The sequence below is a fragment of the Colobus angolensis genome, unplaced genomic scaffold (genome assembly GCF_000951035.1).
Source record: "Colobus angolensis palliatus isolate OR3802 unplaced genomic scaffold, Cang.pa_1.0 Scaffold137, whole genome shotgun sequence".
Classification (NCBI taxonomy): domain Eukaryota; kingdom Metazoa; phylum Chordata; class Mammalia; order Primates; family Cercopithecidae; genus Colobus; species Colobus angolensis.
In genome coordinates, this window is record NW_012114455.1 from 5,043,851 (window position 1) to 5,064,975 (window position 21,125).

The 21,125-nt window shown below is 43.6% G+C and overlaps 1 protein-coding gene across 1 annotated transcript in view; it reads left to right on the forward strand.

Annotated features, from left to right (window-relative positions):
* Nucleotides 1-21,125, forward strand: part of BARX2 (BARX homeobox 2) — an 82,632-nt gene that overhangs the window by 41,765 nt on the left and 19,742 nt on the right. The window contains exon 2 of the mRNA XM_011934673.1: nucleotides 19,885-20,185. Within this exon, the coding sequence (XP_011790063.1) occupies nucleotides 19,885-20,185 (301 nt within the window). The remainder of the gene's footprint in view (nucleotides 1-19,884; nucleotides 20,186-21,125) is intronic.

Below are 21,125 nucleotides of genomic sequence, written 5' to 3' on the forward strand. Positions count from 1 at the left end.
TAAGTTTTTATTTTCTGATACAATTTCAAAACCTTGTCCTGATATCCATCTTATTAAGTAGGCAGAAGAGATCCTACAGTTTAAAATTAAGATGCTTTAAAACTCTGTGCTTCGAAATAATCTTGGTAAAATTTGACACTGCAGTTTATTGACCTTATTTGTCTTTCTGTAGAGAGAATGATGATTTTTGACCCTGTCACCCTGAGCTTAGAATCTAGGGAGAAAAGGAAGCATTTATTTGTTTTTGCATTTTGTTTTGTACCACATTTGGTAGCTTGTTACCAGCTGAGGAAGTAAATTGACTAATTAGGGGAAACCCAAAGCACTATTGATGTCTATCTCTAGGCGTAATGGTTGCAAGTTCTATAAAAAGGCCTCTCTACTTCTCATGTGGTCAATAAGGAAATGGCTCATGGAAAATGAGAAAATACCTGAACAGCTGGCTGCCAATCTGAGTTCTCTGCCCATGGGTGTGGCTTGGCTCAGTTCTTTGGACTTGGTAATGGGGTCATTATTTCTGCGTTCGATGGATTTCAGAATGTCATGTTATTTCAGCCCAAGCGGTTCCCCAGGAGACACAACTATTTGCCCTCTTCTTCCCGGCACTGAAACTAGAGTGCCTTCTTTCTTCCAGGCAGGGAGAAACCTCTCCAGATAGGGCTTCCTTTATCTTGTAGAAGTCGCTTAGTTTTTCTGTATGTGGGAACATACATAGCTGTTTTTGGTGTATACATTTCTACAGTTTGAAAATTTCTACATTGAAAGATATTGTTTCCTATTGAGAAAAAGTTGATGTGATCTCTATCACAGAAATGAAAACATATCCTTTATACTGCCTTTTTCTTTTGGGAATTGGACACCCTGTCACGAGAATTATGGGGGCCTATTCTCATGTAGTGTAACCAACGCCTGGCATAGCTCATTAACACACCTCACGAGGTTTTAACTATGTTGGAACGCACATGAACTGCCTGGAAGACAGAGTGGCAGAAAGGAAAGCCTCTAGTAAGTTGTATAGAAAGTCCTCAAACAACATCGTTTCATTCAATGTTGTTTCATTATAATGTTGATGAAAAAAATGAATCTTGGCCTGGCCACTGTCCGTGTGGAGTTTGCATGTTCTCTCCGTGTCTGCGTGGGTCTTCTCTGGGTCCTTCAGTTTCCTCCCACATCCCAAAGCTGCACACATGAGGTGAACAGGCATGCCTACATGGTTCCAGTGTGAGTGAGCGTGGGTGTACATGTGAGTGCGCCCTGCGATGGGGGGGTGTCCTGTCCAGGGCCGGCCCCCGCCTGGCACCCTGAGCTGCTGAGACAGCCTCTAGCCACCTGCACCCCTGAACTGGAATAACTGGGTAAATACTTACCCTACTTGATTTTATTAATCATTCTTCAATGTTTCTATAGTTCATATTTATTTCCGTGTTTAATATGAGAAATGTCTTTGTCTCTGTTTAGAAGTTTGATATTTTTTGTCACTAGAAACGTACTGTAGGAACTTCACTCTTGTTTATGTCAATTAGCCTGTGGGAAAATTGGTTTCTTATATGTCGTTTCACTTAAAGCCGAAGTTTCCAAGAACCTTTCTATAATATTAAGTGAGGACTGACTTTATTTTAGAATTTTGGGAGGTAACAATGATATATACTTAAAGGAGGATGGCCATGAATCAAACAGACTTCTCTTCAAATCCCAGATATGTGACCTCATCGTTGGATAATTTTTGTGTGCAGTGAAAGATGTATGTGCAAAGTCCAGCCCGTAGTGGTGCCCAGTGAACTTCCCTTCCTTTTGTCCCTCTGTCCTTGGCCTTGAGACTTGTGGGGAAATCTAAGAGACAACAGGCTGATTTAGCGGCTTGTCGAGCCTCTCAGCTTGCGGGTGGTTGACCCTTCTGAGGCCCTCACCACAGGTGCAGCATCACTAGCAATATTATTATTGTTGCTGTTTTTGAGATGGAGTCTCACTCTGTTGTGCAGGCTGGAATGCAGGGGCAGGATCTCGGCTCACTGCAGCCTCCACCTCCTGGGTTCAAGCGATTCTCATGCCTCGGCCTCCCAAGTAGCTGGGATTACATGCATGAGCCATCACGCCTGGCTAATTTTTGCATTTTTAGTAGAAATGAGGTCTCGCCATGTTGGCCAGGTTGGTCTCTATAACTTCTGACCTCAGGTGATCCACCCACCTCGGCCTCCCGAAGTGCTGGGATTACAGGCATAAGCCACTGTGCCCGGCCTATCAGTATCATTTTTTAGTGAACAAATCAGTGTCAGTGTTGTGGGCCTTTGGGTTGTAATGCAATCCAAGGTCTACTGTTCCTTTCCCCCTCTCCTCCTAAACACATATTAGCCAAATTTGGGGAAATTTTCCAAGCAGAAGCTTTTTGGATTGGGTGTTAATACATCAGACCATTAGCTGTGAAACTCGGATACACTCAAGCTCTCCCCAAAACAGACCACATGAAGGAGGAAAAGAAGAGCCCGAGGCCATGCGCGCACTCAGTATTTGGTGGCTCTTGCCCAGAAAGGCAATACAGTGATGTGAACAGAACACTCGTTCTCTCCTCTGGAGGCCTGAGCTCTGTTTCTATGTCAGACCTCAGCTTTCTTCTGTGTGACTTTGTTTCATGCCCTCTGCCTCATCCATCAAAGACTGGATTAGAAAAAATAATCTCTGCTCTGTTATTTAGTGTGTTATTAGGTATAAATCACCTAATCTCAAAGCCTTAATTGTGTATGGTGCACCCATGGGAATATCAGGTAAGTAAATAGTTTCTAGTTTATTACCTCACTTCCTTGTGAACTGAGATGATTGAGCAGAGCTGGAGCAGTTTATACACATGCATTAATATTTTGTTCTTTGCACACATATTCAGCTAATATTTGTTCAGTTGATATCCCGTACGAAGTACAGGAAGAACACTGTGGGAGACAGAAGTAAAAGACAAAGACTTTAAATGCGGTTGAGAAATATTAGAGAGACACATTGTTTCCTAGTCTGATATTATTCATAAAATCATTGTACCTTGGTACCAAAAAGGGACCTTCAAAATCATCTCATTCCTTCGTTTACAGATGAGGAATATTCAGAGCAACAAAGACCTCACTGTGGCCCAGAGGCTGAGCAAGTTTAATGGGGTTGTCAAGGCCAGAGTTCAACCTTCATAGACAGAATGTGGCTCCGTGCAGGGAAAGAGAAAGGCCTTCTTGCTGTGGGGAGCGACTGTCTTTGGTCCTGATAGCCAGTTGGATACCATGGTCTGCGAACGGATGTGCATTGTGTTGCAAAATCTTATTGCTGTTATTCCTATGGTTACCCCTTATTATAGTAGTGTCTTCAAGAGGAAGACTCAAGCATGAGTAAATATTGATGTCTCATGTAAAAGTTTTCACTCCACTGTTTGGGGATACACTGGCTGCCATTTGTTCTTAACAGCGTAAATAAAAGAGAAAGGGAGAGGAACTCTCATTCTGTCCAACAAGATCCTTCCATCAAACACAGAGCTTCCCTTTCCTCCTTACTTCAACAGGTAGATGCCTTCAAAGTTGGAATCCTTTTTGCAGCCTAGTTTTATGACCCCTGTGTGCATTAGCTGCATAACCACTAAGGATACACATCTATTAAAAATTAATAGAACACGAAAAAGAGAAAATCAACGGGATTCCATAGAAGTCATACAACTGACTGTGTGACATGGAAATGTCCTGATGGAAATGCCTGTATGACGCCAGTCATCACAGCCATGGGAAATCTTCCGATCACTGACTAGATTTTGGGGTCCTTGCCAGACACTGGTTTGTTTGCAGGTGCTCCGGTTTAATGACTTGCCTCCATGTTCCCGCAGAGAGCTCTTCCTGCTTGTCCTTACTCTGCGGAACTAATTCCAACATCAGAAGGTGAAATGAAGCACAAATGCCTTTTCCTCTGTTTTCTCTACTCCTGAGGTTTTTGGTTTTACTTTTTTTTTTTTGGACAGTTATAATTCGGCAAATTTGTCTACTTTTATACCGTCATATCTTAAACTTTTACCTGTTGCTTTTTATCATTCAGTTTGTCTCAGATTGGAATCTCAGCTAACCTCATTCCTGGAATGTCAGTTAAATGCCACTCTTTCAGGAGAATCCTGACAGCCTATACGTGGTTAGATCTTCCTGAATACTCTTTCTCTTCCCCACAGAGATGGGGTCTTGCTATGTTGGCCAGGCTGGTCTCGAATGCCTGGCCTCAAATGATCTCCAGCCTCATCTTTCCCAAGTGCTAGCATTACAGGCATAAGCCACTGTGCCCAGGCCCTAAATACTCTTTATAGCACCTGAACTACTACTTTTTAAATCATCTGCCATCCTGGCTAGACCCTAAGCTGGGCAAGGACCTGGTCTGTCTTTTATGCATTTATTTAGTTAAATTTTCTTCCTTTTCTTTTTTTTAGAGATAGAGTCACTCTTGACACCCAGGCTGGAGTGCAATGGTGCAATCATAGCTCATTGCCACCTCCAGCTCCTGGGTTCAAGTGATCCTCCTGCCTCAGCCCCCCAAGTAGCTAGGACTACAGGCACACACTACCACACCTGGCTAATTTTTAAAATTTTCATTGAGATGCAGTCTCACTATGTTGCCTAGGTTGGTCTCGAACTCCTGGCTTCAGACGATCCTCCTGTCTCAGCCTCCCAAAGTGCTGGGATTACCTGCATGAGCCATCGTGCCCAGCCAGGACATGGTCTTCTCATGTATTGTTTTATCTCCAGTTAGTGTGTACATCTCTTGTATCTACACTAGGGATTCCACAATTTATTTAATTGGATTTTATTCTTTTTTTTTTTTTGAGATGGAGTTTCGCTCTTTGTGCCCAGACTGGAATGCAATGGCATCATCTCGGCTCACTGCAATCTCTACCTCCGATGTTCAAGTGATTCTCCTGCCTCAGCCTCGCAAGTCGCTGGGATTACAGGTGCCCACCACCGCGCCTAGCTAATTTTGTATTTTTAATAGAGGTGGGGTTTCACCATGTTGGCCAGGCTGGTCTCGAACTCCTCACCTCAGGTGATCCACATGCCTTGGCCTCCCAAAGTGCTGGGATTACAGGCATGAGCCACTGCGCCCAGCCAGATTTTATTCTCTTTTATCTCCCTTTGTTTTTAATTCTTTGCAACTAAGGCAAGCCATAAAGAGATTTTTTTTTTTTTTTTTTTTTTTGAGACGGAGTCTCGCTCTGTCGCCCAGGCTGGAGTGCAGTGGCCGGATCTCAGCTCACTGCAAGCTCCGCCTTCCGGGTTTACGCCATTCTCCTGCCTCAGCCTCCCGAGTAGCTGGGACCACAGGCGCCCACCACCTCGCCCGGCTAGTTTTTTCTATTTTTTAGTAGAGATGGGGTTTCACCGTGTTAGCCAGGATGGTTTCAATCTCCTGACCTCGTGATCCGCCCGTCTCGGCCTCCCAAAGTGCTGGGATTACAGGCTTGAGCCACCGCGCCCGGCCCCATAAAGAGATTTAAGTCAGGATTAGAATGTGTAGGGAGAAGAATGAAATCAAATTGGATTTTTTTTTTTTCCTTTTTCGAGATGAAATCTTGCTCTGTTGCCCAGGCTGGAGTGCAGTGGCGTGATCTCGGCTCACTGCAACCTCTGCCTTCCAGATTCAAGCAGTTCTCCTTCCTCAGCCTCCTAAGTAGCTGGGATTATAGGCACCTGCCACCATGCCGGGCTAATTTTTGTATTTTTGGTAGAGACGGGATTTCACCGTGTTGGCCAAGCTGGTCTTGAACTCTTGACCTTGTGAGCCACCCACCTCGGCCTCCCAAAGTGCTGGGATTACAGGTGTGAGCCACCATACCCGGCCCAGACTGGATTTTTTAAATTACATTTTCTTTTTTGTATAAAATATTCTGAGTTTGGCAGATGAATTCTCCTTCTGGGTAATCAGGAACTTGCCTGTGGACCCAGGGGGCCATGTGCAGAAAGGTAATCTGCAGTGGCTTTTTCTGGTAACTGGGTCCAGTGCCCTGACATTAGCACATCTCCCCAGCATGCCTGGTGGAGATTCCTAAACCAGGACTATAGTCCACTTCCAGGTCCATAGAGAAGGGGAGAAAGTTTCAAAACTTATGTGAAAAGGTTAATGAGTAACCTTGTTGAATGTTTATCATTCTTGAAATTCTCTTTGGCCATTTTCATTGGTCCTGTACTCTCTGGCTTCTGCTACTGCCTCTTGGGCTATATAGTGTCTGTCTCTTCTATTGATGATTTCCTTTCCCAGCCCTGTTGATGAAGACGTACTCCAATGTCTAGTCCTTCATCCTCTGTTTCTTCCTCACTCTCTCTCTTTTTTTTTTCTGTTGCTGTTGAGATGGAGTTTCGCTCTGTTGCCCAGGCTAGAGTGCAGTTGGCTCACTGCAACCTCCACCTCCTGGGTTCACGCCATTCTCCGCCCTCAGCCTCCCGAGTAGCTGGGACTACAGGCACCTGCCACCACACCCGGCTAATTTTTGTATTTTTGGTAGAGATGGGGCTTCACGATATTGGCGAGGCTGGTCTCGAACTCCTGACCTTGTGATCCTCCCACCTTGGCCTCCCAAAGTGTTGGGATTACAAGCATGAGCCACCGCAGCACCTGGCCCATCCTCTGTTTCTTTTTTTTTTGAGACAGAGTCTCGCTCTGTCGCCCGGGCTGGAGTGCAGTGGCGCGATCTCAACTCACTGCAAGCTCCGCCTCCCGGGTTTTTACGCCATTCTCCTGCCTCAGCCTCCGGAGTAGCTGGGACTACAGGCGCCGCCACCTCGCCCAGCTAGTTTTTTTTTTTTTTTTTTTTTTTTATTTTTTAGTAGAGACGGGGTTTCACCATGTTAGCCAGGATGGTCTCAATCTCCTGACCTCGTGATCCGCCCGTCTCGGCCTCCCAAAGTGCTGGGATTACAGGCTTGAGCCACCGCGCCCGGCCCATCCTCTGTTTCTTAAATCTTTCTTCTTGGGAGATGAATTCTGCTTTCAACCCTTCAACTTTGGTTTTCTGTGAATGTATGCATTCATCTTAGAGCCCTGCTGGGGAGCATCAGCTTGTGACTGTCTGACTGTCTTTGATACTTGGGTGTGTGATTGTCACTTCAAACTGTAAGCCTCATGTTTTCTCCCAAAACATTCCCACATTGCAGACATCAGATTTCTCTCAATGGCCCCAAATCCAGCTGTCACCACGAGGGTCTTGAGTCTTCCTCTTCCTGTGTGTCTGCCTGTCTTCTCCCCACCCTGCAGCTGGTTTCCAGATACTGTTGGGTTTTCCTTGACAGTGCCTCTGGAATCCATCCCTTCCTTCCCCTCTTGTAACCCAGCTCCTGCTCTTTTCACAGCTCACTCCATCGCCAGAAACTGTACTCTAGAACCCAGCAGTCTGGCCCGAATTCCTACAGTTCCTACACCACTCAGTCTTTGCCACGTTTCTTAATTTCCCTCTTTACCTTTAAATAATTAGGTTTTTGAGGGCAGAGATCAGAAATTGCTTCTCTTCCTGTCTCTACCAGTCGGCACAGAGCAGAGTAGCTGTTCAACAGAGTTCCCTAATGATGATGACAGTGAACCAGAGGATTCCTCCCGGGAAACTTTCTGTGTAGACTTTGCCTCCGTGAATACCAGGATGTCAGCTAGAAATGACTGAGCACAGGTATGAGGAGGATGGATGAGGTTAGCACAACAAAGCAGTGTTGTGACTTCTTAGTGAATAGAGACATCTTTACAATATGGAACATTCATTGGGTCTGCTAAGTTGGGTGTTTGAAAAAAATCAGTGCCTTTTTTGGAATAGTTCTTCATTGTCTTTCATACTCATTTCCAATGTTATCCTCGAACAAGCTTGTAGAGAAGTGTTAGTATTGCCACTTTATAGAAGAGAAAACAGAAGCTTCGAAATATGACCAAGGTCGTAGAGCCCAAAGGTGTCAAAACCACATCTCCAGCCCTGATATCCTGATTCCAGGTAAAATCAATGCAACAAAGCATGGAGTTAAGCACCAGGAAGATGGAGTTTCAATTTTTTTTTTTTTTCCCTAAAGAAGCTTTCAATCTCGTGAAAAACAGATGGGTAGACAACTTAAATCCTAATTCAAGGTTTTAATTAAGTAAGAGTGAATAAGGACACAAACAAAATGTGTGGGTGCATGAAGGTAGGAGTGATTAATTCTGTCTTTGTACTAAACAGCAGCTGTCCTGGCAGCTTTCCGTCAGGGAGTGCTTGTGAAGCATGGATGAAAGCAGGTGTGGGTGTATATGGAAAACAGCATGGCCGGGAGGAGAACGACCACGCCATGTCCATGTGCTCATTGACCAATGGAGGTGAAGGGTGGTGGAGGCTGCGGGCTGGATGATGACCGAATTAGGTGATGTGACATTTTAGGCAGCATGAGAAAGTCTAGAAACCTACCTGTTGGGTTAGCTTAATTGATCTCACTTAGCTCCCAGCGTTGCTGAGTGGTTTTGTGGGTGTCTGCAGTTCTAGTGATATTGCGGGGATAAGGTGATAAGACTTGGCTTGTCTCTGCAAAATGAAGAATCTGAAAAGAAGGTGTGAAGCAATCAGCCTTCCAGGGTCCCTCTGATGACCTTTGCTTATTTTGCAAACTTTCTTCATTTTTCTGAATCTCCCTAATCTTTTCTCCCCACTCCACCTCTCTGCCCTTTATTTTTAAACCTTTGTAACCTTCTTAAGTTTTTATTTAACTAGAGGGTTATTCCAGAGTCTCTATCATGGTAATCTAATGTGGATTTTAGAATACATTTATTCCGTGTTTCTAATTCATTTACATTTAACTCACAAAATACCCTTCCTCCTCTTTTTTCTTTTTTTTTTTTTAAGAGGTAGTTAATGGCTAAGACATTTTGTCAGCCTTTGCGTTGGCCTCTTAAAACATTTTCTGTTTTCTTCAGTCACACAAAGCTGGAATCTGTAGAGAGTGCATCTGTTTCATTCACTCTTGCTGGACTAGAAACTTGGTGAATCACAGTTAAAAGGCTACTCAGAATCTCTTTGTATTTCCTCCCTCCCTCTGTCCTCCTTTCTCCTAGGCTTACAGATTATGTGTATGGGAACACGGTCATGGAACTTTCATGTCTGGTGACCACCAACACTCAGCTCTGCCTTAACGCAGCTCGCTCTCAGCATAAGACAGGGCAAAGTAACTTACTTTAACCACTCTGTATCTGTTTTCCCTGCAGGTTTTGTTTGTTTGTTTGTTTGTTTGTTTGTTTGAGACAGGGTCTCACTCTGTTGCCTAGGCTGGAGTGCAGTGGCACGATCTCAGCTCACTGCAACCTCCGTCTCCCGGGTTGAAGCAATTCACCTGCCTCAACCTCACAAGTAGCTGGGATTACAGGCGTGCACCACCACGCTTGGCTAATTTTAGTATTTTTAGTAGAGATAGTGTTTCGCTATGCTGGTTGGCCAGGCTGGACTCGAACTCCTGACCTTAGGCGATCCACCTGCCTTGGCCTCCCAAAGTGCTGGGATTATAGGCATGAGCCACCACACCTGGCCCCTCCCTGCAGTTTTTAAAAATTGACTTTGGTTCTGTCTTGTGACCCCAACTCCATCCTTCCTTGCCTGTTACCAACCTTGAGAAGGGCTGTGCCTTGGTACTCTCAAACTGTTCTGTGGAGTTTTTTGTTTTTTGTTTTTTTTCTTTAAACAGATCTACTAAACCAAAGTAACTATTTGGGGAGTGTTGGTAGTTTTAGGAAGATGTCCAGCCAGGTGAGCTTTTCTGCTGACTTCTCCGAGCTCCCTGGTTGCTGTCAGGCTTGGTACATGGCTGCAAGGGCATTGGAGGACTTCCATTGAGCAAAGAGAGACTGGCTGACTCTGCTATTGCTGAATCTCGCTTTGCATGTGAATGCACAGAGGATAAGAAGATATGTATGCATGCTTCACAAGTAGGTGTGCTTTCTTGATAAGAAAATTAATCTGATTTGGCTCAATCACCGAGCATCATGAAACTAAGTGAAGGGAGGGAAAGAAAGGGAACCAAGTGCCCCCTGGGTACTTCAGATACATTAATACCTTTAATCCTCACAATAATCTAGGAGGGAGAACTGTTATGGGCCTGACTTTATGGGACATTGAAACTAAAAAATTTTGGTAACCTGCTCAGGGTCACTGCATGAGTCAGGAATAGAGGCCCTATTTTTTCCACTACCCCAAATTACCAGCCAGTTGGTAGGAATGGGAGCTTAGGGGAATACTTCGGTGTGAGTGATTTTGTGGTTTTTTTTCTAGGAAACTCAGCTATAGCTGCCCAGTTGTCCATGGCGCCCGTCTTCCAGGTTATCTGCATACTTCAGAACCTGTGTCTTTGTGTATGTGTGTGTTTATGTCCCTCTGAAGCTTTCTGTGTATATATAGGTCACACATTCCTGCAATGTAAATCAGTCAAACAGGCAGCTTAGAAATTCTTATCCATTCAGACCTTTGGCCCTTGCTTGTGTAAACCGGAAATGTGGGTGGGGAGAGTCAACCTGGGGACTGGAATGTTGCAGGAATGGAAGAGAAGCCCACTGGAGGTGTGTGAGGGCAGAAACTGTACTTGGGGGATTTTGCTCTGAGGTTCAAGTATGGCTGTAGCTGCAGGCACCTGGCTTCTACCATGAAGGAGGACTTAGATGGAGGAGCTGTGCCAGGAACCAGCAACCCTGGAGTGGGTACATGCCTGGCCCAAGCATGTTCACATGCACGAGTTCACTGACAGCTTTCAGAACCAGCACGACTGAAAATACTCTGTTTAGCCTACCAAATGTTCCACATCTCCCCAAGCTCCCTGGATGTCCCCAGCATTCGCTAACCACTCGTGTACTCAGGTTTTCCAGAATCCAAAAACAAATTCTCAAAAAGACCGAACATTTGGCAGGGAAGTGTTTGTAGGTAAATGATACACACAGTTATGTGATCTCCATCCTAGAGGAAAACATTGGTTAAGGGGATTCGTTGAAGAAAAACAATATTAGAAAATGTGTTCAATGGGGTCATGTTTACGCCCCTTTTGTCAACTAAAACTGTGTGTGTTTAAACAATGTCTTTGGTTTATTACAGTCATCACACTCTCAGTAGCAGATAAGGTGCTTGAATTTCACAAGTGTATGTAAATGATCTAGGGTAGCAGGGCAGCTGTCCCCAGTCAACGTTTTCACATTGTGATAATTCTCAGGAAAGAGAAAGACATACTTAGAGTTGTACGTGATCTGTCTTCTCAGTAACTGAAGTGTCTCCTAATGTATGCATTAATTTATAATTTTGCACTGTTTTTAAAACCTGGGTTTGATTTTTAGTCAAAATACAGGTTTATGGTGGAACTCATTTCACAGTACTTTTTTGCAAGAGTAGGAAATGTTGGAATGTAAGCGCTTTGTGAAATTAAAGCTCTGGGTCAATGCTACTTTGTTGGAAATCAAGTCATATATTAAAATTAGAAAAGACAGCAAGCAGCTGGCTCAAGTATATTTTGTCTCACTTTTCTGCTCCCCATGGGTTTGCTTTTCAGGAGATTCAGTGGTTTGTAGCATACACATTACCCACCAACTCCCATTCCAGCCGTGCCTGTTCTTCTGAACTTTAGAGACACATATCAAATACCAAGAGCTCAAGACAGTGCCTCATTGCAATTCCATTTACTGACAATGGTGGTCCTTTTAAGATCCTGAAATGTTTCTCAGCATCACAGCAGCTTTGTGTGTGCACCTCCAACTTCAGGAGGGTGCTCTCAGCCAGTAGGCGAGAGTACACTCTTAGAGCAGAATTTGCATCAGAACATTGGGTCAAAATTGCTGAAACAATGGGTGATTAGGATGTTGCTTTAAGTCACTATTATTTATCAGAAGTTGTTTTTTTTTTTCCCATTAAGATTTTTTATTCGGTTTAAGCTTTATGGAACCAAATTGCCCAAATCTCTAGAGGTCATTTTTAAATAACCAGCAATTGCTTTTCAGCCTGCTAAAGGACAGGATCACCAGTAGAGTCATTTCTATAAATTAATCTATAAGGTTAGTGTAACTCTAATCAAGTTTTTAATGGGACTTGTTTTCTTTAGAGTCTAACACATTGATTTCTAAAATTCAACTGGAGGCCGGGCACAGTGGCTCACACTTGTAATCCCAGCACTTTGGGAGGCTGAGGTGGAAGGATCACTTGAGGTCAAGAGTTTGAGACAAGCCTGGACCACACAGTGAGTGCCCGCCTCTAAAAAAAAATGGAGTGTGGTAGCACGTGCCTGTAGTCCCAGCTGCTTGGGAGGCTGAGGCAGGAGAATTGTTTGAACCTAGGAGTTCAAGGTTACAGTGACCTATGATTGCACCACTATACGCCAGCCTGGGTGGCAGAGGGAGATCCTGTCTCCAAGGAAAAAAACGAAAGTTCAACTGGAAAAATAAATTTATGACAATAGCCAAGAAAATTCTGTAAGAAGAATAAAGAGGGGGACTCATTCTATCAGATAAGAAAACTCCTAAAAACCCACAATCATTAAAGTGGAGTGATCCTATAATAGGATCATATATTAGTTCAGTAGAACAGAACAGAATCTGGGAATAGACCCATGTATACATAATATAACCCAACTATTTCTAGGGCCCCATATGGCCTAGTGGATGTAAAACAGAAATCTGACTATGGAAGCCTTGAACATGAAGATCTTTATTTTACTTGTTCTTAAAGGAGTATATTCATGGATTTCACAAAGTATACTCCCTAAAATATTTTCCAGAAATCTTCTCTAAATAGCCTTCACTCTCCCGCAAGGTGCAAACTCATGGCAGCCTCTATAAATGTGTCCCCATCTCTCTGGTCCTTGTGGTTTTCTAACTTTTTCTTCCCCCACCCATTCCCTGCCCCCCATACATTGTGTTCCCAGTCTGTGACCACCTCCACAGAGGGCAGCCCTTGGGAAGGGTAGTTTTTTCCCCAGTTTGGCTGCTTTTCTAGAGAGCAGGAGATTCTCAGAATTCTGTGGATGGAAATTCCCCAGCAGACTCCCAGAATTCTGATGAGCAAAAATTCCCAACTTCATTTATTTGGGAATTTACTATATCTCAACCCTGCCATTTTAAGTCACTGAACTAGTCAATATAGGGTTTTTGGCGATCCATTCGGAAAAAATAATGTGACACATTTCTATTTTATAAAATAAGCATTTTGTAAGCATGTACTTCAATAGATTAACATACATATGACTGGATTTAGGTCATATCTATATGTACATAGGAACAAGTCTGTAAGTTTCTCTCTAAGATTTGGGGTTGAAAGCAGTGAGGGGAGTCTTCTACTTTATGTAGTTTTGAATTGTTTTAAATTTATTTTGTAGCAAATATGTGTCACATTTTAATTTCTTTTAAAATTTCCTTTTAATTTATATTTAGTAAAAATTCACTATTTTGGTAGAAGAACGAGTTTTGACAAATGCAAAAAATGATATAACCAACTCTGTGGTTAAGAACCAAAACAATCTTAGCACCTTCCCTCACATCTCCTCCAGCCCCAACCAGTTCTCCTGTGCTTCCCCTTTGTGGTTAAGCTCTTCCCCGACCCCTAACCTCTGGCAGTCTATTCTCTATTCCTAGTTATGCCTTTCCCTTCATGTCCTATAATAGAATCATATAGCCTTTTGAGTCTGGCCTCTTTCACTTAAGCATAGTCATTTGAGATTCATCCACTATTCAATAGTTTTTTGTTTTCTTTTGTTTTTTGAGACAGAGTCTCACTCTGTCACCCAGACTAGAGTGCAGTGGCATGATCTCGGCTCACTGCAACCTTCACCTCCTGGGTTCCAGCGATTCTCATGCTTTAGCCTCCTGAATAGCTGGTGTTACACGCATGCACCACCATGCCTGGCTAACTTCTGTATTTTAGTAGAGACAGGGTTTCCCCATGTTGGCCAGGCTGGTCTCAAACTCCTGGCCTCAAGAGATCTACCTGCCTCAGCCTCCCAGTGTGAGCCAAGAGTTTTATCCCTTTATATTTCTGAGTAGTATTTCATTGTGTGTCTGTACCCATTTTTGTTTATCCATCCCCAAATGAGGGACATTTGGATTGTTTCCAGTTTTTGGTAATTAATAATAATTCTGCTATAAACTTCTGTATACAGAGTTTTGTGTTTTCACTTGGGTTAATAGCTAGTGGGGGTTTTGCTAGGTCACATGGTAACTGTTTGTTTAACTTTATAAGAAACCACTAATTCTCTTTCCAAAGAGGCTGTAACATTTTGCATTCTCACCAGCAATGAAGGAGAGTTCCAGTTGCTCCACATCCTCACCAGCACTTGATACTGTCAGTTCATTAAAAACGTCAACCATTCTAGCAGATGTGTAACAGTATCTCTCTGTGGTTTTTAATTTGCATTTCCCTCATGACTAATCATCTTAAGCATCTTTTCATGTGCTAATTTGCCATATATAGAACCTCTTTGGTAAAGTGTCTTTTCAAAACTTTTGCACATTATTATGGGGTTATTTTTTAATTGTCAAACTGTGAGAGTTCTTTATGTATTCTGGGTAAAAACTCATTTGTCAGGTGTGAGATTTGTCAGGTCTCGCAGTGTGCAGCTTTTTTCATTTTCTTTACAGTATCTTTTACAGAGCAAAAATTGTTAATTTTGATGAAGACCAGCTTTTTGCCTTTTTATTTTATGCATCATGCTTTTGGTGTCACAGCTTAGAATTCTCTGCCTAACCTAATGTCACAGAGATTTTTCTCTAATGTTTCTTTCTAAAAATTTTATACGTTTGTGTTAATACTGAAGGTCTATGATCCATTTTGAGTGAATTTTTAAAATAATTTATGAGGTCAAGGCTTTTGTTATTATTATTAATATTATTATTATTATTGTTTTATCTGGATGTCCAATTGCTCCAGCACCATTTTTTTAAAGCAATTTTTAAAATTTAATTAATTAATTTATTTATTTTGGAAATGGAGTCTTATGATTGCAGTGGCATGATCTTGGCTCACTGCAACCTCTGCCTCCCAGGTTCAAGGGATTCTTATGCCTCAGCCTCCCACATAGTTGGGATTACAGGCGCGTGCCACCACACCCAGCTAATTTTTGTATTTCTAGTAGAGACGGGATTTCGTCATATTGGCCAGGCTGGTCTTGAACTCCTGACCTCAAGTGATCTGCCCACCTCGGCCTCCCAAAGTGCTGGGATTACAGGTATGAGCCACCACACCCAGCCTCATTTGTTGTAAAGACTATTATTTCTCCACATTAAATGATGTTTCTTTTAAAAGAATGAATATGGTTCAAGAACCCAAACATCTTTTGACATAAAGGGAGAAAATTGACATAAAAGGAGAAAATTCTCTAGACCTTTGGATTCTGAATGGGCTAAAGAGCCCCCCTTTCCCAGGAGAACACCCGCAATGTTTGTTTCACTAGAAGTGTCATAAAACTAAACATATTTTATACTCAATTTCTGGGATTTCTAGACTGATTTTCTTTGCCTAGCTTTTAGAAGAAGTTTTAACCACTCCTTGGGATCAAGGGTCAACGAATGATTCTTTTTGACGCACTGAACATAAAACAAAACTTTAGAATGAGAATGAAACTTGTAACTCATTTAATGTAACTTTCCTTTATAAAAAATTTTTAAAAAGATACACACCTGTGCAGAATGTGAACAATGCAGAAGTATCATCTAGATTTGGGGATGCCAAGGGACACGGCTTTCCTACTGCTTCTCTGTCCCCTCCTCAGTGTCTTTGGCCGGCTCTCCTTCCTCTCTATGACCTCAGATGTTGATGTGCCCCAGAGTTCAACCCTTGTATTTTCTTCATTTTTTTATTCTACTCACTCCCTTGGTGATCTCATGCAATTCCATGGCCCCAAATGCCACATAGACTCCCAGGAGCTGTGTCTCTAGCCCAACCTGTATCTGACTGACTCCTCAACACATGCAAGATGTCTACACAGAAATCATGGTTTTCTCATTCAGTCCTGCTCTTTGCCCAGTCTTTTCCATCTTGGTAAAGGGCACCCTCCTTCCTCCAGTTGCTAAGACCAAAACATCAGGCCTCTCCTGGCATCTGTCTCTCTCATACCTGACATTCAGTCCTTCAACAAGTCCTCTCAGCCTTAACTGTAAAATACACCCCCTCTCACTGCTGTAGCTGCTGCCTCTGGTTTAGAAGAATACAGCCTGGCCTCCTCACTGGTTTCTCTGCTCCCACCCTGGCCCCTGCAGCCCAACCTCCTTAGGGATCATTAAAGACGTCACTCAGATCATGTCCTCCCTCAGCTCACATCTTGCCAATGGCTTTTTAAAAAATCACATTTTGAATAAAATCCAAGTGATTTGCCCTGACCTACAAGGCCCTGTGTAATCTGGCTCCAGCAGATCTCTTCCTATTTTTCTCTCCTGTGACTTCTGCCCTTGCTTACTCTGCCTTTCTGCTGTTCTTTCAACCCATGCTCATTCTGCCTTTAGGGCTTTGCCTTTGCTGCTTCTGGGGCCGGGGTGCTTGTCCCATGCCTTCTCCAGGCTGTCCTCTGCGTGGGGGCACTTACCTGCAGAAGGGTCATCTTCCCACCATGGCCTTCCCTGACTCATCATCCCCAATACCTGCCCTCTGCGCCACCTGCCCCATCTTCATACTTTGCTGTATTTTTTATTATAGTTTATCACTACCTGGCATTATTTGCATATTTACTTGTTTATTTGTTTGCTGTCTGCCTCCCCAAATGAATGTAAGCTCCATGAAGGCGGGACTTTATAGTATTCATTGCTATCTCCTCAGCTTCCAGAGCAGAGTGTTCCCCATAGTAGATGCTCAGTAAATATTCATGGCTGGATTGAATGCAGGATTAGATACAGATGTGTAGATTCCTTTTCACCCTGTTTTATTCCAAGCCTTTCCTCAGAGGTTATCACTGTCAATAGTTTGATAAGTAGCTTTCTAGACTTTTAAAAATGCATTTATAAATGCAGACCAAAAAAAAATCTTAGTTTTAAAGAATAATACAATTTTTTTTTTTTTTTTTGAGATGGAGACTTGCTCTGTTGCCCAGGCTGGAGTGCAGTGGCGTGATCTCGGCTCACTGCGAGCTCTGCCTCCCGGGTTCACACCATTCTCCTCCCGGGTTCTCCGCCTCCCGAGTAGCTGGGACTACAGGTGCCGCCACCACGCCCAGCTAACTTTTTGTATTTTTAGTAGAGATGGGGTTGCACCATGTTAGCCAGGATGGTCTCGATCTCTTGACCTCGTGATCTGCCTGCCTCCGCCTCCCAAAGTGCTGGAATTACATCCAAATGATTTTACATTGTGTTTTTCTCAATAATACATTAGGTATTTTCTCATATTAGTTTATATAGAGAGTATCCATCTATTCATCTCTCTTTCTCATCAGTTTATATCTTGTTTTTTTTCTTTTTAAGAGACAGAATCTCTGGCTTGGCATGGTGGCTCACACCTACAATCCCAATATTTTGGGAGGCTGAAATGGGAGGATTGCTTGAGGCCAAGAGTTCAGAACCAGCCTGGGCAACAGAGACCCTGTCTCTACTTTAAAAAAAAAAAAAAAAAAAATTTAAGGAAAAAAAAAAAAGAAAATAGAGACAGGGTCTCACTCTGTTGCCCAGGCTGATCTTGAACTGCTGGCTTCAAGCAGTCCTCCAGCCTCAGCCTGCCAAAGTGCTGGGATTATAGGCATGAACCACCACACCTGACCTAGATAGTCCTTTTCAATGGTTACATTGTAGTTCATACTATGGATGTACCACAATGTATTTAATTATTTTTCTGTTGAGAGATATTAATATATAGGTTATTTCCCCCATTCATGATTATAAGCAAGACTGCAGTGAATATGCTTGTACATAAATCGTTGTACACGTAGACCTCAAATTGCAAAATTCCTGTCAGTGACTTGGTAGATACTGCTTAATTTTTCCTCAAAGATTATACTATTTTACACTCCCACCAACAATATATGAATGCCTGTTTCCCCATATGGTTGTCAATGCTAGATATTACCACACTTTCAAAATATTATTCCGTGTTGGGCAAAAAAATGTTTAACTCTTACAAAAGAGGAAGGTGATACAAAGCCTTACTTACAGGTGGATTGTTAGTCATATCCTATAATGATAAGCTTCTTAGTTTCTAGATTACACATTAGCCTGCTAAAGAAAGATAGTCTCTTGTGAAAGAAGTGACAGACTTAAAGGAGTAAGGTGATTTGAGATGAGAAACATCTTATGCCTTTTTAAGAAGCTTCCAACTTCTTTTTCAAGAAATATCATTTCCGAATGTGTGCTGTGAGATCCAAACCACAAGCCCACATATCCTCATTTTCTTGCTATAAAATATCATTCCCAAGTGATTTTTTTTTTCTTAAAAAGAATCCACAGCACAAAACGTCAAGTGTTGGAGTTGGCTGGAGAGTTAATGGAAGTTGTAGCAAGTGGTGATTTATTGTTATTTAACCACTTTGTGGTTTCTGTTAGGCCTTGCTAGAAGTGTACTCAAAGAACAAGAGAAGTTATTTGTTTTAATAACTGTGACTGGGGTCCAAACAAAGGCATGGGAAGGAATAAGAAGAGAAATGCCAACCCGAAGAAAAGAGCTGGAACACAGGTAGTACCTGGGTGCTTCTGTGATGTTAGTCGGTTTCAACTCAGAGCTAGTGTGAATGTTGGTTGGCTCAGATGCTAGCCGTGGCCTTGAAGTCACTTTTCAGGGCTGGACTGAGTCCCAAAGGGCAGCCCCTGGGTCTTCTCCATTTTCATCAGGTATCACATGGGAAGAATGAGAGGTCCTTTTGTAGCATCAGTATATTAGAGTTTGAAGGATTCTTTGGAATCAGCTACTTTTCTTACCTTATAGATGATGAAACTGAGAGATAAAGTGATTTACACAGGTAATAATCCAGACATTTTAAGCTCTATGTTGAATAATCAAAGGAAAAAGTTTTTCACTTGAACTTTACAGATTTAACAGATTGTTGGACAGAAAAGGACTTTTGCCTTGAAATTCCTAATGCAGGAGTGGCATATAACCGCTATGTATGCCACCATACCCTGCCCTGGCCACCTGCCCATAGCAGACATTGTTAATCGACCCCAGCACCTTTTCCTCAGCCAAGCTCTGGCCAGCCTGAGAATCCTCCTTAACATAGTGCTGGAGGCGCCAGTCATACCGATCTGACCTTTCATGTTATTTAAAATCTGTTTGTCTCCCTCTTCTAAATGATGTAGCCACGTGATTCATGATATGCTGATAGCATGGGACTTCAAGCCAGAAGAACTTGGTTTGACTCCTCCATCTGCTTCTTCCTCGTTACATTATCTTAGGCAACTCACTTAACCTTTCTGGGGCAATTCACTCCCTCTGAGATGAGAAAGTTGAATTAAATAATCCTAAAGCATCCTGTCAAGCTCTGAAAAATGCTATGATTCAAGGTACACAGACTTCTCAGGAGGAATTCATAGCTACAAGCATGTCTTTTTATAAAGACCACAGGTGGTTCTCAGGAAGTTTGCATATTACAAATCTATTTCGGGTTTCTGAAATATGTGTTTCTAGCTTTTCCTGACTACTTCTTTTCATCTGCCTGGTCCCGTGGACCAAGAATTTAGGGATTCCGAAGGGAGAGAGAGGGGAAAGATCCGCTTAAAACCAGAGGACTTGCAGGAACCTCTTCTTGGCGGTGGGCTTCATCCTCCCACACCAAGCTGAGCAGATCTCTGTGCCTGCCCCGCAGCTGTAGGTCTTCAGTTACTTCTCCTTCCCCTTCCTCCACCTGTACCTCCTTAGGAGCAGGGTCCTCCCTGTCAGACAGACCTCAGCCAGTGGCCCTCCGCAGGTCCTGGCCTGCTTCCCCACACCGTTCCCTGTGGTGACCTGCCTCCCCGCTTGTTTTCCAGGCTCCCCTTCCCTGCGGGCATATCCACTCCTCTCGGTGATCACCCGCCAGCCCACCGTCATCTCGCAGCTGGTCCCCACCACCCCGGGAATCGCCCAGGCACTGTCCTGCCACCCAGTCACCGAGGCGGTCTCTGCTGAGGCCCCAGGGGGCGAGGCCCTAGCCAGCAGCGAGTCAGAGGCGGAACAGCCCACGCCCCGACAGAAGAAGCCCCGCCGAAGTCGCACCATCTTCACCGAGCTGCAGCTCATGGGCCTGGAGAAGAAATTCCAGAAGCAGAAGTACTTGTCTACCCCAGACAGGTGAGGACACAGGGAAGGGACTCTCCGCAGCTCTCCGCAGTGAAGGCCCTTGAGGACGGGAGACTTGCTCCCATTGTGGGCCATGGAGCCAGAGCACTGCTGCAGTGAGGCCGGACGCTGTGGCAGGAATCCACTCCTGGGCTCCAGGCATCTCAACCTTGGTTAACAGAACCCAACCTATGTGAGTCCACCACACAGTCCCTGGAGCCTGCCTGTGGCTGAACTTACACTCATTACTCTTATCTCCATATTTGAACTTAACTATTTCAGTATCATAAACAAGGTCAAGTTTAGCAAATTGTTGCTCAGGTGGTCAGCTGGGAAACAGGCTTGGTTTTTAAGCCACTCACTCTTAGAATTGGAGGCAGCAGAACTAGATCTGGAATTAGGATTCATGATCTTCTCAATCTCCTCCACAGCCGCCAGCTGATTCCCCGCTGACTCAGCTTGCTGGCCTGGCTATTGCTTGGGAAGGGCTGGAGTGATCCAGTTGAGGAGGTCAGACATGTTGGTGAATTTGATGGATGTCAAGTCAGAACCATTTGACTGAGACCCAGGAGGACCTGGCTGAGAGCCCCTTCTTTGAACTCCTCTGAGATCCATGTTGGGGAGGCTGTGACCCTTGCTTTCTTGGAGGCCTCAATGCCTCATCTCCTTTTCTTTAACTTACTATTTTAACTGGAACATATGCCAGAGTGTGTGTCTGGGCCGGGTATTGTGGCCCACACCTGTAATCTCAGCAGTTTGGGAGGCTGAGGCAATAGGATTATTTGAGGCTTGGAGTTTGAGACCAGCCTGGCCAACGTTGTGAGACCCTGTCTCTACAAAAATTGAAATATGAGCCAGGTGTGATGGCATGCACCTGTAGTCCCAGCCACTCAAGAAGCTAAGATGGGAGGATCACTTGAATGCAGGAGTTTGAGACTGCAGTGAGGTATGA